Here is a 19177-nt window from a genome sequence, read left to right as displayed (position 1 = left end):
GGGGGAAGTTTGCAATACAAGAGACAAGATAGCAGTGCCTAAAGCAGTACAATTCCATTTGTTGTAAAAGCAAGCTAGCAAGCTAGAAAAAGAAGTTAAGTGATTTTTCTTTGGGGGGGCTTGTAAAATTAAACTTCTTGATTCTTTTTTTTTTTTTTTTTAAACTACTGAGCATGTTGGGGCACCTGGGTGGCTCAGTCCGTTAAGCATCTGTCTTCAGCTTAGGTAAAGATCCTGGGGTCTGGGATCGAGCCCCCGTTGGGTTTTCTGCTCAGCAGGGAGTCTACTTCTCCCTCTCCCTGTAGCTCCCCTGCTTGTGCTCTCTCGATCTCTCTCTGTCAAATAAATAAATAAAATCTTTTAAATAAATACATACATGCATACAAACTGAGCATGTGTTTAGTGAGGAAAGAAAGGTTTTTAAAGGAAGTAGTTTAGTTTATAAAGAACAACTCCAGCTATCTAAAATTTTTCTAAACTTGACATTTCCTCACCTGGCTGGCTCAGTTGGTAAAGCATGAAACTCTTGATCTTGGGGTCATGAATCCAAGCCCCCCCATGTTGGGTATAGACATAGATAGATAGATAGATAGATAGATAGATAGATAGATAGACAGACAGATAGACAGACAGGCAGGCATTCCTCCCAGAAATCACAGAAAGTCAGTGGGTGAATAAAATGGCTAACATTGGTTTTAGACAAAAAAAAAAAAAAAAAAAAAAGGCTCAGAGATGGAGACAAAGCAACTGAAGTAGCAGTTTCTTAGAGAAGTAGAAAGGAAGAAAGGTATAAACTCTAGCTTGAAAGAAAATCTGAATAGAAAGTAAAAATACACTTGGGGCGCCTGGGTGCTCTGACGGTTAAGCGTCCAACTGTTGATTTCAGTTCAGGTCAGGATCTCAGGGCGTAGGATCCAGCCCTTCATCCAACTCCACGCTAGCAGGGAGCCCACCTGAGATTCTCTCCCTCTCTCTCTGCCCCCCTCCCCACTCACACGCGAGTGCACACGAGCTCTCTCTCTAAAATAAGCAAATCTTTTTTTAAAAGAGAAGAAGAATCTTGAATCCCTGAAACGTTCACTGATGAATGTGGTGTGTAATAGGAGGGCAGACGTGCAGGCCAGGCCTACTGAAAACCCAGGGGAAGGCTAATTTTACAGCTTAATTTTACCACTTCACTGCAGATATTAGCATGTTTCCCTGGGCATGTTTCTTAACCTCTCTGAGCCTTGTTTTCTTCACTGAAAAATGTACCAAATGCTTCACATACATTGTTTTTAACCTTCACAGCAACTGAGACTGCTATTAACAAGCCCATTTTATAGATTCAGGAAACAGGCTTGGAGAGGTTAAGCCGGGCGAGGTCACAGATCTAACAAGGCTGTGCAGGTACCCCCTGCTTTTGCGTCTCCAGAGCCCAAAGCTTTGTACTACTCTACGCCTTCAATACCAATTTTTATGTTACAGCCTGGGGCCTGCATGCAGGTGTCCTGTGGTCAGGGGGAGGGACAAAATGGTGGCCATCAGGGCAACCTCAAAATGAGGGAATATCGTGAACAAGTTAAACACTGTTGCTCCTTCAAACCACTGTTCTCCCATGTTCAAGACTTATTGGTAAGAATAAAGGACATGAAATTTCTATTAGCGAAAAGCATATGCGTTTGGAACCCCTGCTTGGTTGGCCTTCAGCTCCTTCTTCAAACTTCCCAAAGAAAACTTCTGTTGAGACAAGAGCAGTGTTGAGCAAGGCATCATTTCAGGGAAGTAGGAAGAGGGAAGGTGGGCTTTTTGCCATGACCCACACTGTGTTCCAGCTGCCCAGCTGCTGGCTCCCCCACCCCTTCCCCTCCAGGACTCAGCATCTGATGCTCCAGCTTCCCACCCTGGATTCCTCTCCCTGTCCTGCCCTCACCCAGTGTGTCTTTTCTAATGCGAAGAAACTTAGTTCTGCCCCAGAGCTTGCTTGCCACTCCCGCCCTCTCTTCTCACTTCTCTTCTGTGTATGTCCAGAACCATAACATAAAGAAGTCTAGGAACAAAACAAATGAAAAGTCTTGAGTTTCCAGAGCCACCTCCATTGAAAATAATTGGAGGGGGAGTTAAATACCAAGATTTTTTGTCTGCCACATATGTAAAACCAGGTAATGTATTTACTGCACGTATTTGAGAGACTTGAATGATCTGTGCCTCACTGATGACTTGAAGAAAAGAAAGCTGGGATATATGGAGCTGTAAGCCAGACTTAATCTAGTGATGTTTTAGGACTTCTTCTCAATAAGGATGTCAAGCAGCTGCCTGCCCAGACTTCCTCTTAACCTCCAGCTGGTGCTTATTAGTACACTTCCTTTCTCCATCCTGACATTTTTCATATGCTTATGAAATAGGGTGAAAATGTTACCTTTTTAAAAAACCAAATCAAATCAAATCCCCCTATTTCTGCATACTAGCATTAGGAGGACAGAAGTAAGGGATGAAGTCCAAGTAGCCCCTCCCTAAGCTGAGAATGGCAAAGAGAAAAATCACTGACCCACAAGACAGTAGTTATAACCACATGGAACTATCTGACAGCAGAACTCCAAGGTTTTTGTTGTTGTTGTTGTTGTTGTTTCCCCTACCTGTGGACTGACCTTTGCTGTGGGAGAACAGGGTGCTAGGACATAAACAGATTTAGAACCCGTACGCAAAAGCTGATGGTTGTTCTCATTCCCAGGGGCCATTGGAGGTGGTGGCAGGCACATTTTTGGTCATCAGAATGACTAGGGGTCCCTACGGGCGTCTGATGGACAGGGGCCAGGGACGCTGGATGACCACTGATCCAGTGATGCACACACCGTAAAGCCTTGTATTGGCTGAGATTCCCAGAGTGCCCCTCCTCAGGAACTGTGGTCAAACATCCTGCTGCTGGCTACAGATCGACGCCTCCCATGGAGGCCGGGCTAAGAGCCCAGGGAAGCAGACGGAAGATTTAGGAAAAACAGCTTTATTGCCGCCTGCTCTGTGGGACAGCGGCCCATTGTTAGTGGCAGAGGAGGCAGGCATTCTAGAGCATTGGCATTCATTTGAGTGATGCGCCATTGGTGGGTCATGAAAGCAATTAAATGAGTCACATCAGCAATCTTTAAAAAGTTGAATAGAATAAGAGCAAATTGAAGATATCAAAGTGTATCCCAGTAGTATGGATAAGGATTTCATATTGCGGTGCATGCGTGCTTACCAGCAAAAGATGCAAGATGTCTTTTGTGCTGTGGGTCCCTGTAAAAATATTTGGTAGGCCCTTACCTAAGAGTCCTGCTCTCGTTCCTGACCCTTTATGCACCTGAAGGGGACACAGTAGCCTGAAGTGACCACTTGACAAGGTTTGCAGCCACACCTTTCCCAAGATTCTGTTGTAAATGGTTAAAGGAGCATGATTGAGAAAAATAAACTTTGTTAAATATTTAGGGGATTCCTTTCACTTCCATCTCTAATTGCTACGTTGCATATTTTTTGAGAAGATCTAATGCATTCTTTAAAAGTGTACACTTTAGTGGTGTTTAGTATATTCACAAAATTGTGGGACCATAACTTCTATTATTCTAGAATATTCACCCCAAAAAGAAACCCCAGAGAAAATGTTCTCAGATTAGATAGCATATGTGAATACCATTCCAGTTCATAAAAACAAGACCCATATTCGTTAACAATTACTACCTACAGCAGAGCAACTAGTAATCTACTTTCTGGCCAGACAGATTTCCCTATTGTGGATATTTCATATGAATGGAATCACACAGTATGCAGTCTGTTGTGACTGGCTTCTTTCCTTTAGTATAGTGTTTTTAAGGTTCACCCATGTTTTAGCCTGAATCAGTACTTCATTCCTCTTTATTGACAAAGAACATTCCATTGTATGGATATACCACATTTTGTCTATCCATTCATCAGTTAATGAACATAGGAGTTGTTTCCTCTTTGGGGGTATTATGAATAATTCTGCTGTGAGCATTCATGTACAAGTTTTTGTGTGGGCATTGGTCTTCCATTCTCTTGGATACGTATACCTAAGAGTGGAATTGCTGGGTCATATGGTAACTCTGTGTTTAACTTCTGAAGAACTGCCAGAATGTTTTCTAAGTGGATATACCATTTTACATTCCCACCAGCAAGGTATGACTTGGGAAGATGTCTATTCAAATCTGTTGCCCATGTTTGATTGGGCTGCCTTTACTTTTGAGATTCAAGGGTTCTTTAAATCCCTCAGTTGATGTATAATTTGCAGGTGTTTTCTCCCCTTCTGTGGGTTGTCTTTTTATTTCATTAGTAGTGTCCTTTGACGCACAAAGGTTTTACTTTTTATGAAGTCCAATTTATTTTTTCTTTTGTCACTAGTGCTTTTGGTGTCACATGTAAGAAACCATTGCCTAATCCAAAGGGACAAAGATGTATGCCTAGGTTTTCTTTCAAAAGTTTTATAGGCGCTAACTACACTTAGTTCTTTGATCTCTTTTGAGTTAATTTTTGTTTATGGTGTGAGGTAGGGGTCTGACTTCTTTCTTGTAAATGTGGATATCCGGTTATTCCAGAATCATTTGTTGACAAGACCATTCTTTCCCTNNTGAAATATATTGGTGCCTACATTACATCTTAAGAACAGCTAAGTACAGCTTGGAGAACAAATATTACAAAAGCCAAATTCACCTACAAGCTGAGTTTCCTTAATTCAACATTCTCTATCTTTTGTTTCTTCCTAAGGGAAATGTGGAAAATTAATCTTTCCAACGCATGTGTTTCAAGGTGTGTGTGAAGGAAGGAGGTAAAAAACAGCAGAATAAAACGTAATCATTTCATAATTTTTTTTTCAGGATGTAATTTCACACAGAACGAAGCTGAATAAGAAAAAAGGTGGAGAAATGCAAATACTGAATAACACTGACAACCAGGGAATTAAAAGTTTGAGTAAGGAGAGGAGAAAAACACTAGAAACATATCAGCAGCTGTTTTATCTTTTACAGGTGAGAACAATTGCTTTCACTACAAGCTTTGGATCAATACTGTATTCCTTGGTGGTCTACAGTGGATCTTTTCCCAGTGTAAAGTTGTAGTCGCTGACATGTTTGAGCACCTACTAAGTACAGAGTGCTATTCTGGATGCTTTACATACATCGTCTCATGTAATTCTTTCTACAACCCTGAGAAAATAGTAATTATTGTTATTCCCATACTATAGATGGGAAAACCGAGATGCAGCCAGTAAATGGTAAAGCAGGGATATTGGAACCCAGGCAGTTTGACTTCGGAGCCCCTGCTTCTGAGACTGTGTTATATTACAGCTATCCGCAGAGACAGCATAAACCTATCCATAATATAAGCAGATGCTGTCCACCATGAAAAAATTAAAGTATGTGCAAAATGGATCTTTACCTGAACCAGCCTGCCCTTCTTTTGAGAAAAGAGCCAGAGAGTTCGGATTAGGGCAAGAGGGCATCTCTTTGATTTCATTATTTTCATGGCATTACTGCGATGTCAATGAACGGTCACTTTCCACTGCTTCCAGGGTGCAGGTGAGAATAAGTTGAACTGCTTACGGTTGGACTGTGGTGGACCAGTTACTGTTTTGGTTAATCACTGATTCACCTTATCTGCCCTACCAGCACATCCACGTAGTTCCAAAGGAAAGTGAGTAAGCAAGTGTTAGTGATAAGCAAAGCCTTCCCTTGGGCAGGAAAACTTTCCCCAAAAAGGTGGGTCAGCAGTTCTTCCATGAGTCAGGTGTCCCTTTGTGTGGAGATGCTGCTGCTGTTTTTGGCGACGCCCTCAAGGCCTGAAGGGCCCTGAATCCTTCCTTGGGGACCACACTGACACTAGGTATACAGAGAACATGTTACCCAAACCATGAATGAGCATGGTTTGCCCCATGAAAGAAGTTAGGTTAGGTACAGAGGAGAATTCTCGGTCTGGAATAATAGACTGGAAAGCAGGTGTAGTGCCGCAGATGGCCACAGTGTGGCAGCATAGAAGGAAAATGTTAGAACAGTATTGTTCGCAGAATCCATTGCTTAATTAACCCCAGCAAACTTTCCAGAAAGAAAGGGGGCTCCCCCCTGGTTAGGGTAGGGTTTTTATCGACCTAAATTAGAATAGTAGTCATCCACCAGTTGGAATTTTAATCTTAGGCATTTATTTGTTTTGATATCCATGAACTTCCCAACGTATGAGGATTCTTCAGGATTTAGTTTCTAGTGTTAGATTTTGAAAGAATTTGCGTCATAAGGAAAGTGAAACTGTGGTCATTGGCCTAAGACTTGTATTTTTTACCTTGTTCTCTAAGTGGAGACCCATGAATGGAAAGGGTAAAAATAGCACAGGAACATGTTGAGAATAAGTCCACCAAGTCTTATTCCCCAAACAGCCCCAAACTGCGAGTGCCAGAGTTCGACCACTCAGCTGTACCCATAGAGGTGTCTCTTGAAATCATGTATTTTTCTTTACATTTCTTGGAGACATGAGCCTGAGATCACTGAGGAAACTACAGAAAAGCAAATGGTCTGGATTGCTTTGGCCTTTGAATGATGCCTTGGCAAGAAGTCTGAGCCAAAGCACAGGTCGGCTAGGATAAGTTTTCCTTTGCGTTTGCCTCTTCCACCTCAGCCTCCCTGGAAAGTGCTCAGGTCGTCTGGGAGGCATGAGGAGTAGGCTCGCCTTAGCTTTAGAGTGAGTTTCCTTTCGCCTAATCCGTATGCTTAGTGTGGGAGAAGAATCCCTGCAGAACTGTGAAGAAAACGTTGTCCTCAGCTACTGCTTCATGAACTTTCAGCCGATCATGATGAGCTTGAAAGTACACCTAAGCAGTAAAGTAAACTAGAATTCGGGTTTTCCTTAGAAACTTTACAGCCAAACTGCTTGCGTGTATTAAAAGAAGACGAGTTCCCATGTGTGGAAAATTTTCTCATCAGAAGGAAGATGAAGAGTTAGGGATATTTAATTTCTCTATGTAAATATTTTCCTCTATAACCTATATAGTAGTTGTTCTCCTCTAACCTCATCTGGTTGGGGTGGCTACTGGAGAAATCCCATAATACATGAAGGCTGCCGCTGCATCTCAGGAACCCCATCCTCAGAAGAGCCCTCAGGAATCCACGTCAATTTTTTTTTTTAATCTTGAGTTTTAAGTCATCTTTTTTCTTCTTGTCATTTTCTTCTGCCATTTCATCCATCAACTATCTTGACCTTCACCCCTCTTTTCAGCCTCCCTACGTCACTCCTACCTTCTCTCTCCTTGTAAAACATCCTCGCCATCCCACTGTCTCCACAGGTAAACATATCCTTTTCTTTTTTCTTTCTTGTCTCACAATATGGGGTATATTTCCTTCTGTTCATTCATCAGTCCTTCTAGAATAATCTATGTAGCTGGGCTCTTGGTTCATTACTGCCAGTCTCTTCAAATACCGGATTCTATTGGCCAACCGCTCTCTCCTCTGTGTCTCTACAATAAATATTAATGTAGCTTGAAATGGTTAACAGTGCATAATGTACATAATATAATTATGTTTCATTAAATATACAGTATATAAGGCTTAAATCCTATTGTAGCTTTATAATATAACTTCCTATAGTATAATATTAGCCGACACCTTTTAAAGTCTTAGTATGTGTCAGATACTCCACTATATGCTTTATACATATTAAAGAGAATCGGGGGCACCTGGGTGGCGCAGTCGTTAAGCATCTGCCTTCGGCTCAGGGCATGATCCCAGCATTCTGGGATCGAGTCCCACATCGGGCTCCTCCTCTGGGAGCCTGCTTCTTCCTCTCCCACTCCCCCTGCTTGTGTTCCCTCTCTCGCTAGCTGTCTCTCTCTGTCAGATAAATAAATAAAATCTTTTAAAAAAATAAAATAAAATAAAAAAATAAAGGGAATCGGGTACTCCTCTTTGGTTTAATAATATATTAACATACAGTTTTTGGGGGGACTCTGTCCTTCTTCCTTCTTATCTTTTAGACCAACCCTTTATACCTGGCCAAGCTGATTTTCCAGATGCCACAGAATAAGTCAACTAAATTTATGGATACTGTTATTTTCACACTATACAATTATGCTTCCAATCAGCGAGAAGAATATCTACTCCTCAAGCTTTTTAAGACTGCTCTGGAGGAAGAAATAAAGTATGTATATAAATATATATGTGAAAATATCAATGAATAGATCATTTTAGTGGCAGCTATCTCTGACTTACTAAAATAATATTAAAATTATTCTTATAAGTTATTCATACATATTCAAGTATATCAAATTGCTAAAGAAATCTCTACAACACTTTAGGTATTTCCTGGTACACCTTTCTCCCACCATTAATAGCTTTTTTAGAGCTAAATTAGCTTCTGATTTTGCAAGTAAACAGCAACTTGAAAATCAAAAGTATTTTTTGAAAGTCAGTGGAAAAAATTTAACTTAATTAAAATTCTGTGAGTAGTAATGCTATAAACAGATGGGGTTAACTGTCTCTGCCAAAAAGTCTTCTTTTACTTCTCTTACTGAAACTTAAACTGATTTTTGCTAATTTATTTTCTGATTCAGTTAATGTAAAAAAAAAAAAAAAAAGTGCAGATACCTATATTAAAGGAGCCAAAAAAATACAGGAAAAATGCCCTTGGCCAACGAGATGGGCCTCAACTGCCTTCCTAGCTTCTTATAACTTGAGCTATCGTGGTTCCTTTGGATCTCAGAAGCATGTGAGCTGAGAACCTCTGCCCTCAGCGTCTCTGTAAGCCAGCCGGAGAAAGAGGATACATGAGAAATAGGAATGTGTGCACTGGAATAAACAAGTCCTAATGAACGACACACACAGTGTAACATCAGAGGGATGGAAAGAAAAGTTCCAGTTACAAATGATATTGTAATAGCGACGTAACAATGTAACGGGACAGACACAACTATACTCGTGGGGAACACAGAATAATGTATAAACTTGTCAAATCACTAAGTTGTACACCTGAAACTAATGTAATGTGTGTCAGTTCCACTCAAAAGATAATAAATGAGAAAGGGAGGGAGGGAGAGAAGTTCCAGTTAGGTCAGCCAGTAAAGATTGTATGGGAGAGGAAGTAGTTGATCCAAATCCTTGAAGAATATCTACAGTTTTTTATAAGAAACGGAAAAGGGAAATAAGGCACAATGTCGACAGAAATAGCATGGGCCAAAGTCTGCGAAAGACCATAGGATCTTTCTAGCCAAAATGTGATTTAACTAGTCACGAACAGGAGATGGAGCTAGAAAGATGGGTTGGGCCGGATCGTGGGAGCCAGGGAGTCCAGGCCCAAGTGCTAAGGCACTGTGCACTTCCTTGGAAGCCCTGAGAGGTCTTCAGGCAGCGTATGGACATGGCCATCGACTGGGTTTTTAGAGGATTGATCTGCTCCTGTGTATGAAGAGAATTAACAGCAGCTGCACAGGTCAGAGAAATGGGGGAGTCAGAAGGAAAAAAGATACAGTTTGAATTTTTAGCACAGTGCGTATGAGCTACAGGTGTAGAACGTGAGGGGGGGAAAGTGCTGCAGCAAATTGGAAATCCAAAACCAACTTCCAGGAAAGAGAGGTGGATTAGAGGCTGAGCTCAGAGGACAGGTTCCAAGGAGACAGTCACTGAATGGCACGTATGAGTGAGGTCTGAGGGTAGAGCATGTAGAAAGATGTGAGAGCAAGTTAAAATGTGGGGAAAGGACCCAGCAAAGGAAACCGAGGGGACGACTGGGTAAAATGAGGACTGGAATACAGCACTCTGAGGCCCTGAAGGGAAAAGGGGGTGCAGAGGGAGCACGTGGTCACGTGGAAGGGTGAGAGGCTGCATGGAGGTGAAAGGAAGGTGGATCAGGGAAGCTCACAAGAGTTGGCACGCAGCAGTCTAGAAGGGCTCTCTCCGCCATGTGAGGCTGTCTCCACCAGAAGCTTCCCTGCGGTGAATTTGAGTCCGATTTGAAGAAGTGGAGTTAGTTCATTGAATCGAGAAAGTTTTTCGAAATTTGGTAACTAGATGGGACACAGTACTTGCACAGTGACCCCCTGGATTCTTCTTAGTGTCCGTCCATTTTCGGTTCCTTCCTGCCTTCTAGATCGGGATTAAAGCCAAGCACTTGTTTTTACATCCTTGAGTCCCTCGCATAATGAACACACATCTTACAAAGGATGGCTTGCTTTTAAACCATGCCGCCTTTGATTTTCGTGGAGGAAGTAGAGCCCCATGAAGTCCTTGCCTGCCAGAGAGAACATGGGCTGTTTAAAACTCTATCCGTCGAGGCAACCCATTTGTTTTGGTCTGGGCTTTTTTTAGATCGAAGGTCGATCAGGTACAGGACATAGTGACTGGGAACCCCACGGTCATCAAGATGGTTGTGAGCTTCAACAGAGGCGCCCGAGGACAGAACACGCTGCGCCAGCTCCTGGCTCCCGTGGTGAAAGAGATCCTGGAGGACAAGGCCCTGACCATCAACACGAGCCCCGTGGAGGTGTACAAGGCGTGGGTGAACCAGCTAGAAACACAGACTGGAGAAGCCAGGTACCAGATGTTTTATGATCATTTTTACATGGTTATTATATATACTCTTAAATTCTCTTAAAAGAACAAACTTTACTGTCCAGAGGCAGTTTTCAGCTGAAGATGTTCCCTCCCTGTAATGTGCCCACGCAGGCCGCGTCCTTGGACCCTTGCGCAGCTCAGTATGGCACGGTCTTTTCAACTTTCAGTACCAGTTGATCCCCAAAGCCACAACTTCTGTAATTCTCTCCCTTGGTTATTCTTTGTGTGTTTCCAAACCTAGACCTAGAAATAGTACAGGCTTTCTCTTCACCTGGTGATACATACTTTTAACAGTTACCAAGTGAGTGAGTTTTCTGTGTAAGCATTAATAAGCCAGAGAGGATGGGCTTATTCTGGGAGGTAGAGTGTAGCTCTAAGCAATCTCAGCTTTTTATCTTCTGCAAAAGGACGCCTTGTGCAATCGTTAAGATACGCACAGAGAATTACGTGGATGGTTCTCACAGCACTGTTTGTAACAGCAAAAAGTTGGGGAAAGTCAAAATATTTAGCTTTGAGGAATTTGTTAAATAAATGTTTGTGTAACACATAGTAGACTTAGTAACTGTTTGGAGTAATGGTATAGAAATATTTTTATTGGCATGGAAAAAATGTTTGTGGTATAGTTTTCAGTTGCAGTTGCGTGCAATAAACCATTTTCTATAAAAATACAGATATGTGTGTGTATGTACATACACACATACGTGTAGGATCTGTACGAAATACGTATATGTATCAACTCTATTATACCCATGTGTGTGTTAGGCCCACATACACATATGTATAGAGTAGGACCTAGAAAGTTAAGCACCAAGATATGAAAGATGGTTGTCTCTGGGTTGATATTGTATTCTTGTTTGTTTATATGCAATTTTTCTATAATGAATATACTGCTTTTTTGTAATTAAAAAAAAAAGAGGGGTGCCTGGATGGCTCAGTGGGTTAAGCATCCAACTCTTGATCTCAGCTCAGGTCTTGAGCTCAGATCTTGATCTCAGGGTTGTGAGTTCAAACCCCATGTTGGGCTCCATGCGGGGGGGAATCTGCTTAAAAAGAGCGAGCGAGAGAGAGAGAGAGAGAAAGTTAGCTGGGTCTATATCACTTGAGTCGCCTGTTATCTTCCCAGGAGAGCCCCAAGAGAGAGCCTGGAGTCCCCCTCATCCACCAGTGGCAGAGGGACTGTCCGGGCACATTGGGCCTCCCCTCAGTTGGCAAACATTCTGTCCCTGAGATCAGTGGGTGACGTCCACTTCACTGTACAAAGTTTGGTTGTAGAAACAGCTTGGCAAGGACACAAATGCTTGTCCCTAAGCCCCCAATTAATTGAAAGCCCTTGTTGTGTTTTCAGCAAGCTACCTTATGATGTGACCACAGAACAAGCTCTAACGTACCCAGAAGTGAAAAATAAACTGGAAGCTTCCATTGAGAATCTGAGAAGGGTCACCGACAAAGTCCTGAATTCTATCATCTCTTCCCTTGATCTCCTGCCGTAAGTTGTACATGTAGCGACTTGAACGCTCTTCCCTGAAAGTTCCTGCAACACTATGTTAAATAAATCCTGGCAGTCAACATAGGCATTTTCCCTGCTACCATTTTAAGACTATTTTTAAAAGTTTGCCTACGTTTGCATTTTAAATTCGTAACTGTTCTCCAAAGAGGACACACTAGAAACAGTGCTCAGTGACTGTCATCAGTGAAGGTCCTGTGATTGTTACCATCTCATTTTATGTTTAATTTTTAAGAAAACTGCTCCACTGTAGTTGAGTAGAACAACTGCTTTGTGTTTCTTTCTCACTTAGCCTTTTCCCATTCTTTTCTTTTGTCATCTGTTTTACATGTAGTTATGGATTGAGGTATATAGCCAAAGTACTGAAGAATTCGATCCATGAGAAATTTCCTGATGCCACAGAAGATGAGCTGTTAAAGGTAGATTTTCAATGGTCATCTCACCAGTGCTGCTCTCGGGGGCATGAACCAAAATAATGACAGCAGAACATTTTGTGAGATTTTTTTCCCTCCATATGACTTTATAAAAAGCTACAGGTCTTCTGTTTTGAATGACTGTCAAGGTCATTCATGATGCTGAAATTGCTTCAGAGATCTTACACATAATTGAGATTCTTTATATTAGAGCATTTGGGGGCAATATGCTCGAATTATGCTATTTTTTTCCCAAAAATAATTTGGTTAACTGTATTGGTAATACGTGGCTATTTTCACACCTTCACAGAACTCCTTTTTAGGATTCAGATCAGAAAATGATCTTTCTTGGGAAACGGCAATGAATATTTACTTCAGTCTCTAACAATCTAGAACTCTCGAGTTGTTTCTCTTAAGAACGGTCTTTTCCCTGCATTCCTNNGGAAACCTCCTGTACTACCGATACATGAACCCAGCTATCGTAGCTCCTGATGGCTTTGACATCATTGACATGACAGCTGGAGGTCAGATAAATCCCGACCAAAGGAGAAACTTGGGATCGGTGGCCAAGGTTCTTCAGCATGCCGCCTCCAACAAGATGTTCGAAGGAGAGAACGAGCACCTCTCATCTATGAACAATTACTTAGCAGAGACCTATCAAGAGTTCAGGTGAGAGGGGTCACTACTTTTGGAGAAACTTGCAAGGTGATGAGCAAGAGTCATGCATGTCCTGTACTCAGAAGTGAAGTTGGGGGTGAGGGACGGGAACCTCAGGTGATGGCATGCATTTCTTCTTCTCGCTGACACGGTGGGGAAAGAACAGGCTGGGTCACTTCTGCTGGGGCTCCCCGTCCCACCTCTGCCCCCAGTGCCCCTGCTACCCCGAGTCACCCCCAGATGTTTGATTTCTCCCGTGGACACAATGAAATCTGTATTCTTCCTGGGGTGCTCTGGGCTTATTGGACTTAGAATAAAAGTCAGAAGAGCTGATTTCTTCTTCACTGAACTTAAGAAGAGGGTGTTTTGTTCTGTTTTCTTTAAGAATGTGTCCAGTGAGAAAGAGTTTGCTTCTCTGCATCAGACAATAGTAGGACACTGAGTATTTGGTTTTCAAAAGGCTAGGGAAATCCAGCTTTTATGTTTGCTGAGCGGTGTATATAAGTGTGTTCTATTCTTTAACCTCTCTTACCCCCGTGTAAGTTGTACGTCCGTCGCCTTGATAGGCGTTTCCAGATTCTATCACTGATCTTTCCATGGGAACATGAAAGGCGTGAGTCTGGTAGGAAGATACTCTGACCCTGAAGCTCTCCGAGGGAGCACGTTCAACTTGGCGTTTGTTTTTTCTCTTGTTGCCATTCAATCGGTAGGTCATAGAAAGAAGACAGGAATGCAGCCCCTGTAACGCCTCCCTTGGAAAACTGATTTCCATTCCTCTGTTTTCCTCTGGAAGAGTGATTTATCTGCTCACAAAGATATTCACGATCAGTACTTTCTACTTAGAATTGTGGCCTCTTGTGAGAAAATTCCCTCCAAATCCTCTTACTACAGGAAGTTTTGATATCTCGAGCTGCTAATTTTAGTTCTTCTCCCTGGTGAAAAATGTACTATTTCTTGCAAATCCTTATCTGCTACTACAGCTTCCCTTTACTTCCTTTTTTCTCAGATTATTCTTATCAAACATCTGTGGTTCCAGCTCTTCTTCAAAAAGAAACAAAACCAAAGTCCCCCCCCCACCACTTCCTCTTAAATTCGTATTTTTTCCTCTCACACTTGTATTTATCCTATGTGTTCCTCAACAGCCTATTAAAACTTTAGGAAGCCCAAGTGTCGAAAAAGTGTAGGAAGACCAACTGTCAATGGAAACATGCTCCTCTCCCACGCCAACATGCTGCCTGCCATTTAATCTCTTCAGCCTTGGGCTGGGAAGGTAGAGGCCTTTTGGTTTATGAGCCTTGGGTACCCTTAGGAGATACACCAAGGATCATTTCAGGCATATGAACATTTACTGCAGGGGCATGTGGGTGGCTCAGTCAGTTAAGTGTCTGATTCTTGATTTTGGCTCAGGTCATGATCTCAGGGAGTCTCTCTCTGCGCTCACCCCACCCCCACCCAGGGTGCACATGCTCCCTCTCTCTCTCAAATAAATAAATAAATCTTTAAAAAAAATTAGTTTCTCTCTCCTCCTCCCTCTGCTCCTCCCCACTTGCACTCTCTCTAGAAAGAAAGAAAGAAAGAAAGAAAGAAAGAAAGAGTCTCTCTCTGCGCTCACCCCACCCCCACCCAGGGTGCACATGCTCCCTCTCTCTCTCAAATAAATAAATAAATCTTTAAAAAAAATTAGTTTCTCTCTCCTCCTCCCTCTGCTCCTCCCCACTTGCACTCTCTCTAGAAAGAAAGAAAGAAAGAAAGAAAGAAAGAAAGAAAGAAAGAAAATTGACCACATTATAGAATGAAATACCTCTCTACCTGTGCAAAAGGATCACTTGTAAAATATGATCAGACCCCTGGCTTTCTTGGTCTCCCTGTCTCAATTTGCTATTATTTAAAGACATTTTAGAATCTGATTACTGGGGGAATGGGAGATTGTATTCGTGTGTCTAGCCTTAACAGTCTTTCCATCAGCCAGCAACTGTTGTTGAGATCAGCTAGGAGTAGAGTAGACTTAACTTGAATTTCGGTCATGTTGGCACCAGAAGCTCTGAAGGGTTCTTAGGCCCAGGAGCTTGTGCCATTTAAAGGAGCACATTTGGGCGCCTGGGTGGCTCAGTACGTTACGTGTCTGCCTTTGGCTCAGGTCATCATCCCGTGGTCCTGGGATTGAGCCCCATATCAGGCTCCCTGCTCAGCGGGGAGTCTGCTTCTCTCTCTCCCTGCTCCTGCTCTCTCTCTCTCTCTCTCTCTCAAATAAATAAAATCTTTTAAAAAATAAAGTAGCACATTTGATAAATTGCTTTCCAGATTATTTTCTCTAGAAAGACTTGATTCTTAGATCAAAGACTATCAGTCTTGACACTTTTGTCTAAATTTCAGGGACCCTGTTTTCAAAATAACATTTTTTGAATAACCTGCCCATAATTTGACTACACTGAGTCACTAGCAGAACCTGAGGCTGTGTTGCTGTCTCCATGCCTGCGCGAGGAGCTGGGTCCACCATCCAGAAACATGGACTCAGCTCCCCTAGTTAGGAGCCAGTCTGGAAGATGCTGTAACAAGTCTCCCCTTCCCAACACACACACACAAAGTTTGGGATGGAGAACAAAGCAATAATCATAATTCATGATTTCCTCAGTGTTTTGACAAAGCTATTTACCTCAGAAATTTGAACTCTGTCTTAAGAATTTGTTTTCTTTGTTAGGAAATATTTCAAAGAAGCCTGTAATGTCCCTGAGCCAGAAGAAAAGTTTAATATGGATAAATACACAGATGTGGTGACAGTCAGCAAACCGGTCATTTACATTTCAATTGAAGAAATCATCAACACACATTCAGTAAGTGGGGTTGGGAAAGGGTCTTAGCATCTTTCAGATGCCATTTTCTTGAAAATGCTTAGTCTCTATGGGGCTTCCTGTAAGCATGCGCTAATAATACTCATACTCAGAATCCTAAGAAACCTTTGATTATTTATTCCCTGACTTATACACGAATAAGATTCCTTTTTCCATACAAGTCATGTTTACTTTTTACATGGTGCGTTTATTCCCTCTAGTGCATAATAAAACTCCTCCCAAACAAGAAAAGTTTACTTCTCACATGATCTGTTATCAAAGTCAGACTGTGAATGTGAAGTTTAAGTCCTGAGCAGGGATAGGCCCTGCTCTTTCCTCCACCCACCAGGGCTACACTGCCTGAACCCCCACACTATTTCTCCTCCCCTTTCTAGAATCTTCCCAGCTTTTCCAGTAAAATTCTGGGATAATGAGAATATTCTCTCCCTTCTAATGTTGGACATAAAGAGAGGGAAAGTAGGCTGTTCCAGGTTAGGAAAGAGAGGACACCCCACCCAACATTAGCCGTCTGCAAAGAATCAATTCTATTGTTCTGGAAAACCCCGTGTCTCAAAGGCAGTTTCATAGTCTGTGGTATGTCATAATGTCTCCATCCAGATGGCGTGCAAACATCACCATCATCAGCCATGAAAGGAATATTAAGCGTCTGTTGGGGTCAGGGCACTTGGCTCAGCATGGGAAAGCCTTAGATGGCTCCTCGGTCATTGAAAGTAAAAAGAGAAACTAAGTGTTGAGAGTTTTTGGGGGGGGTCTTTTTGGTTTGGTGGTTGTTGTTGTTGTTTTTTTTTTTTTTTTTTTTTAAGACCAGTTAGAACATATTTCCTGAAAAACCTGGTTCCTAAAAGATCACCTTTTTGAAAATAGCTTACCACCTTGTTCCTCCAAGCAAGGTCTTAGGGACATGTTAGAAACGCACTCCAGACCTCCTGAATCAGAACTTACACTCTAACAAGAACCCAGGTTCTGCAGATACACACTGGGGGTCTAAAAGCCCTCATCAAGAATATACCCAGTTTGGATTACACACAACTAGGAGGAAAGCATAACAAACACACACCTCTGAAAGGTCCTGTCCTGCCCTCGTCAAAGCAGATACACTAAAATTTCAGTCCGTATTATTAAGCTCTTCCAACAAACTAAAGCTTGAATACAGGTTTGGAAGAAAGATTGGATCTACTTTTGATTTCCCTCTTTCAGGGTTGGAACAGGGAAACTCCCTCACATTTGCAACAAGCTCTCTGTGAGTATTTTGAGTGACCTTAAACAAAGGCAGGTCTGAACGGCCAGCCGAAGGAGTGAGTTGGTTGATTAAGTGAAGAGGTTATACTTCTTTTCTCTATATATAAACACTCAAAATCATAAAACATGTCCAGCAATGCAACATTTGCAAAACTAATTTTCTGATGCGCAAGTGGACTCGTTCATATTTCAGCAACGACTCTCTTGTCTATTTTTATGGTAGGTTATCCATCTCAAAAAAATGTCTGCATGCTGGCCACACATTTGTCGAGGGCAGTATCTTTATGCAGAAAAAGTGGTGGGGAGTTCTCTTTTAGAATGAGACATTCTTTCCCAGGGATAGCAGAGAAAAAAATGTTACTGTATTAATTTAGACTGTTACTCTTTAAGGAGGAATCGTCTGTTCTTTTTGTTAACAAAAATTGAAAACAGAAGTTTCTGTTTTCTGGGAAATCTAGCTTGTGACCAGTTTGGATTTTCTTCATGTGTTAGGTTGGAAGCAGATGTATAACGTGGGAGGATTGTAATTACAGAGAAAGACTATTGTGTTTACGGTCTGTCTCAAACGAGGAGGTGTCCACATGTACTCAGAAGCCTGGCATCAGCTCAGCCCGCCCCGTCTGTGGCCCCTTGCTTGCCCCTTGTCCTCTAAGGAACATGTAGACCCTCAAAATAAGCTCTTTAAAGAGACATTTTCAAGAAATTCTTATGTTCTGTAATTACCAGAATAAAGGGTCGAAGCTAGCTCCCTAAAACATCACTCCCCAGAGACAGCAGCCAAATCAGCTCACCCGTCTCTTCGGAGAACAAGAACATAAATTTATCTCTTCTTTTGTTCTGTCACTAATTTACCTTCCTCCAAAAATATACGTACTACCATTCCAGATGTCACTATGTCCTTTTACCACCGTTATTACTTCTGTAATGCCTTTCTTTACTCACCTTGGATCCTTTTGGGAGTTGCATACCAGAAGCAACACCTGGTACGTTTGGGTCTCAGGCCAAGGAACCACATGGGTGTTTCTGTGATCCCTGCCCTTGCAAGATCTTCAATGCCACGCAGATTAAAATAGCTAATAGTGGTGATTTTTTTCTATAACCTTAGTGTTTGATTACTGCATAATTTTTCCCTGAAGAGATTTGGAAATGGGCTTCCAGTTTATTACCAGTGTTAGCCAAGAGATTTCTGCCTCATTTTTGGCTCTTTCCTCCCCCACTTTGACCTTTTCTGTCAAGGTGGACTGGAGCACAGGGGTTAAGTGGTAGAAGGCTGCTCCGAGGCGTATCTCACAAGATCATGCTGAAAGAGGGTTTGTGGACACCTTTCACAAAGCTCCAATTTCTTCATGTAAAGTAGGCACTTACCTGTAAGATAATATTAAAAACTGTGTCTCCCTGTGGCCTCTAATTTTAATAAATGTCAAACTTGTAATTAAGATTCAAACAATAGGGGTGTCTGGCTGGCTCAGTCATTAGAGCACGGGACTCTTGATCCTCAGGGTCATGAGTTCAAGCCCCACAGTGGGCATAAAGCTTACTTTCAAAAAAAAATAAAAATAAGAATCAAACCGTATTAGAAGAAAATTATCTTAGAAAACTGGAAAGGGAACTTGATGTAAAAATGGTAGCACTTACGAATTTACTTTTAATTGTGTGTGTGTCTGTGTTTATTGCTGTCTCTACAAAGCTCCTCTTGGAGCACCAGGATGCAATCGCACCTGACAAACAGGACTTGCTGAATGAACTACTGGACTCGCTGGGAGAGGTACCTAGTGTGGAGTCTTTTCTTGGTAAGAGCTTCTGCCTTCTACTTACTCTGTGGTTGGTGTTGAGTTGTTCAGTTTTCCTAGTCTAGATCCAAAAAATCTTAATACTTAACCTTACTTAAGAAGATAACTACTGTAGCCCCTTCCTACATTAAGAGTTCTGTAATTCATAGTGTCCTAGGTCACAAAGCAATTAGAT

General features: G+C 42.0%; 1 protein-coding gene across 1 annotated transcript in view; it reads left to right on the top strand.

The window, feature by feature from the left end:
- The window catches only part of IQGAP2 (IQ motif containing GTPase activating protein 2), a 242384-nt gene that overhangs the window by 200275 nt on the left and 22932 nt on the right, over nt 1–19177 (top strand). Inside the window, exons 22-29 of the mRNA XM_040622170.1 lie at nt 4842–4991; nt 7979–8142; nt 10305–10529; nt 11896–12036; nt 12389–12475; nt 12906–13136; nt 15823–15955; nt 18900–19002. Of these exons, the coding sequence (XP_040478104.1) occupies nt 4842–4991; nt 7979–8142; nt 10305–10529; nt 11896–12036; nt 12389–12475; nt 12906–13136; nt 15823–15955; nt 18900–19002 (1234 nt within the window). The remainder of the gene's footprint in view (nt 1–4841; nt 4992–7978; nt 8143–10304; nt 10530–11895; nt 12037–12388; nt 12476–12905; nt 13137–15822; nt 15956–18899; nt 19003–19177) is intronic.

This window comes from Ursus maritimus, unplaced genomic scaffold (genome assembly GCF_017311325.1).
Source record: "Ursus maritimus isolate PB19 unplaced genomic scaffold, ASM1731132v1 scaffold_5, whole genome shotgun sequence".
In the NCBI taxonomy this organism is placed as follows: Eukaryota; Metazoa; Chordata; class Mammalia; order Carnivora; family Ursidae; genus Ursus; species Ursus maritimus.
Note: the sequence above shows the minus strand (reverse complement) of the source record. Positions and strands in the feature narration are given on the sequence as shown.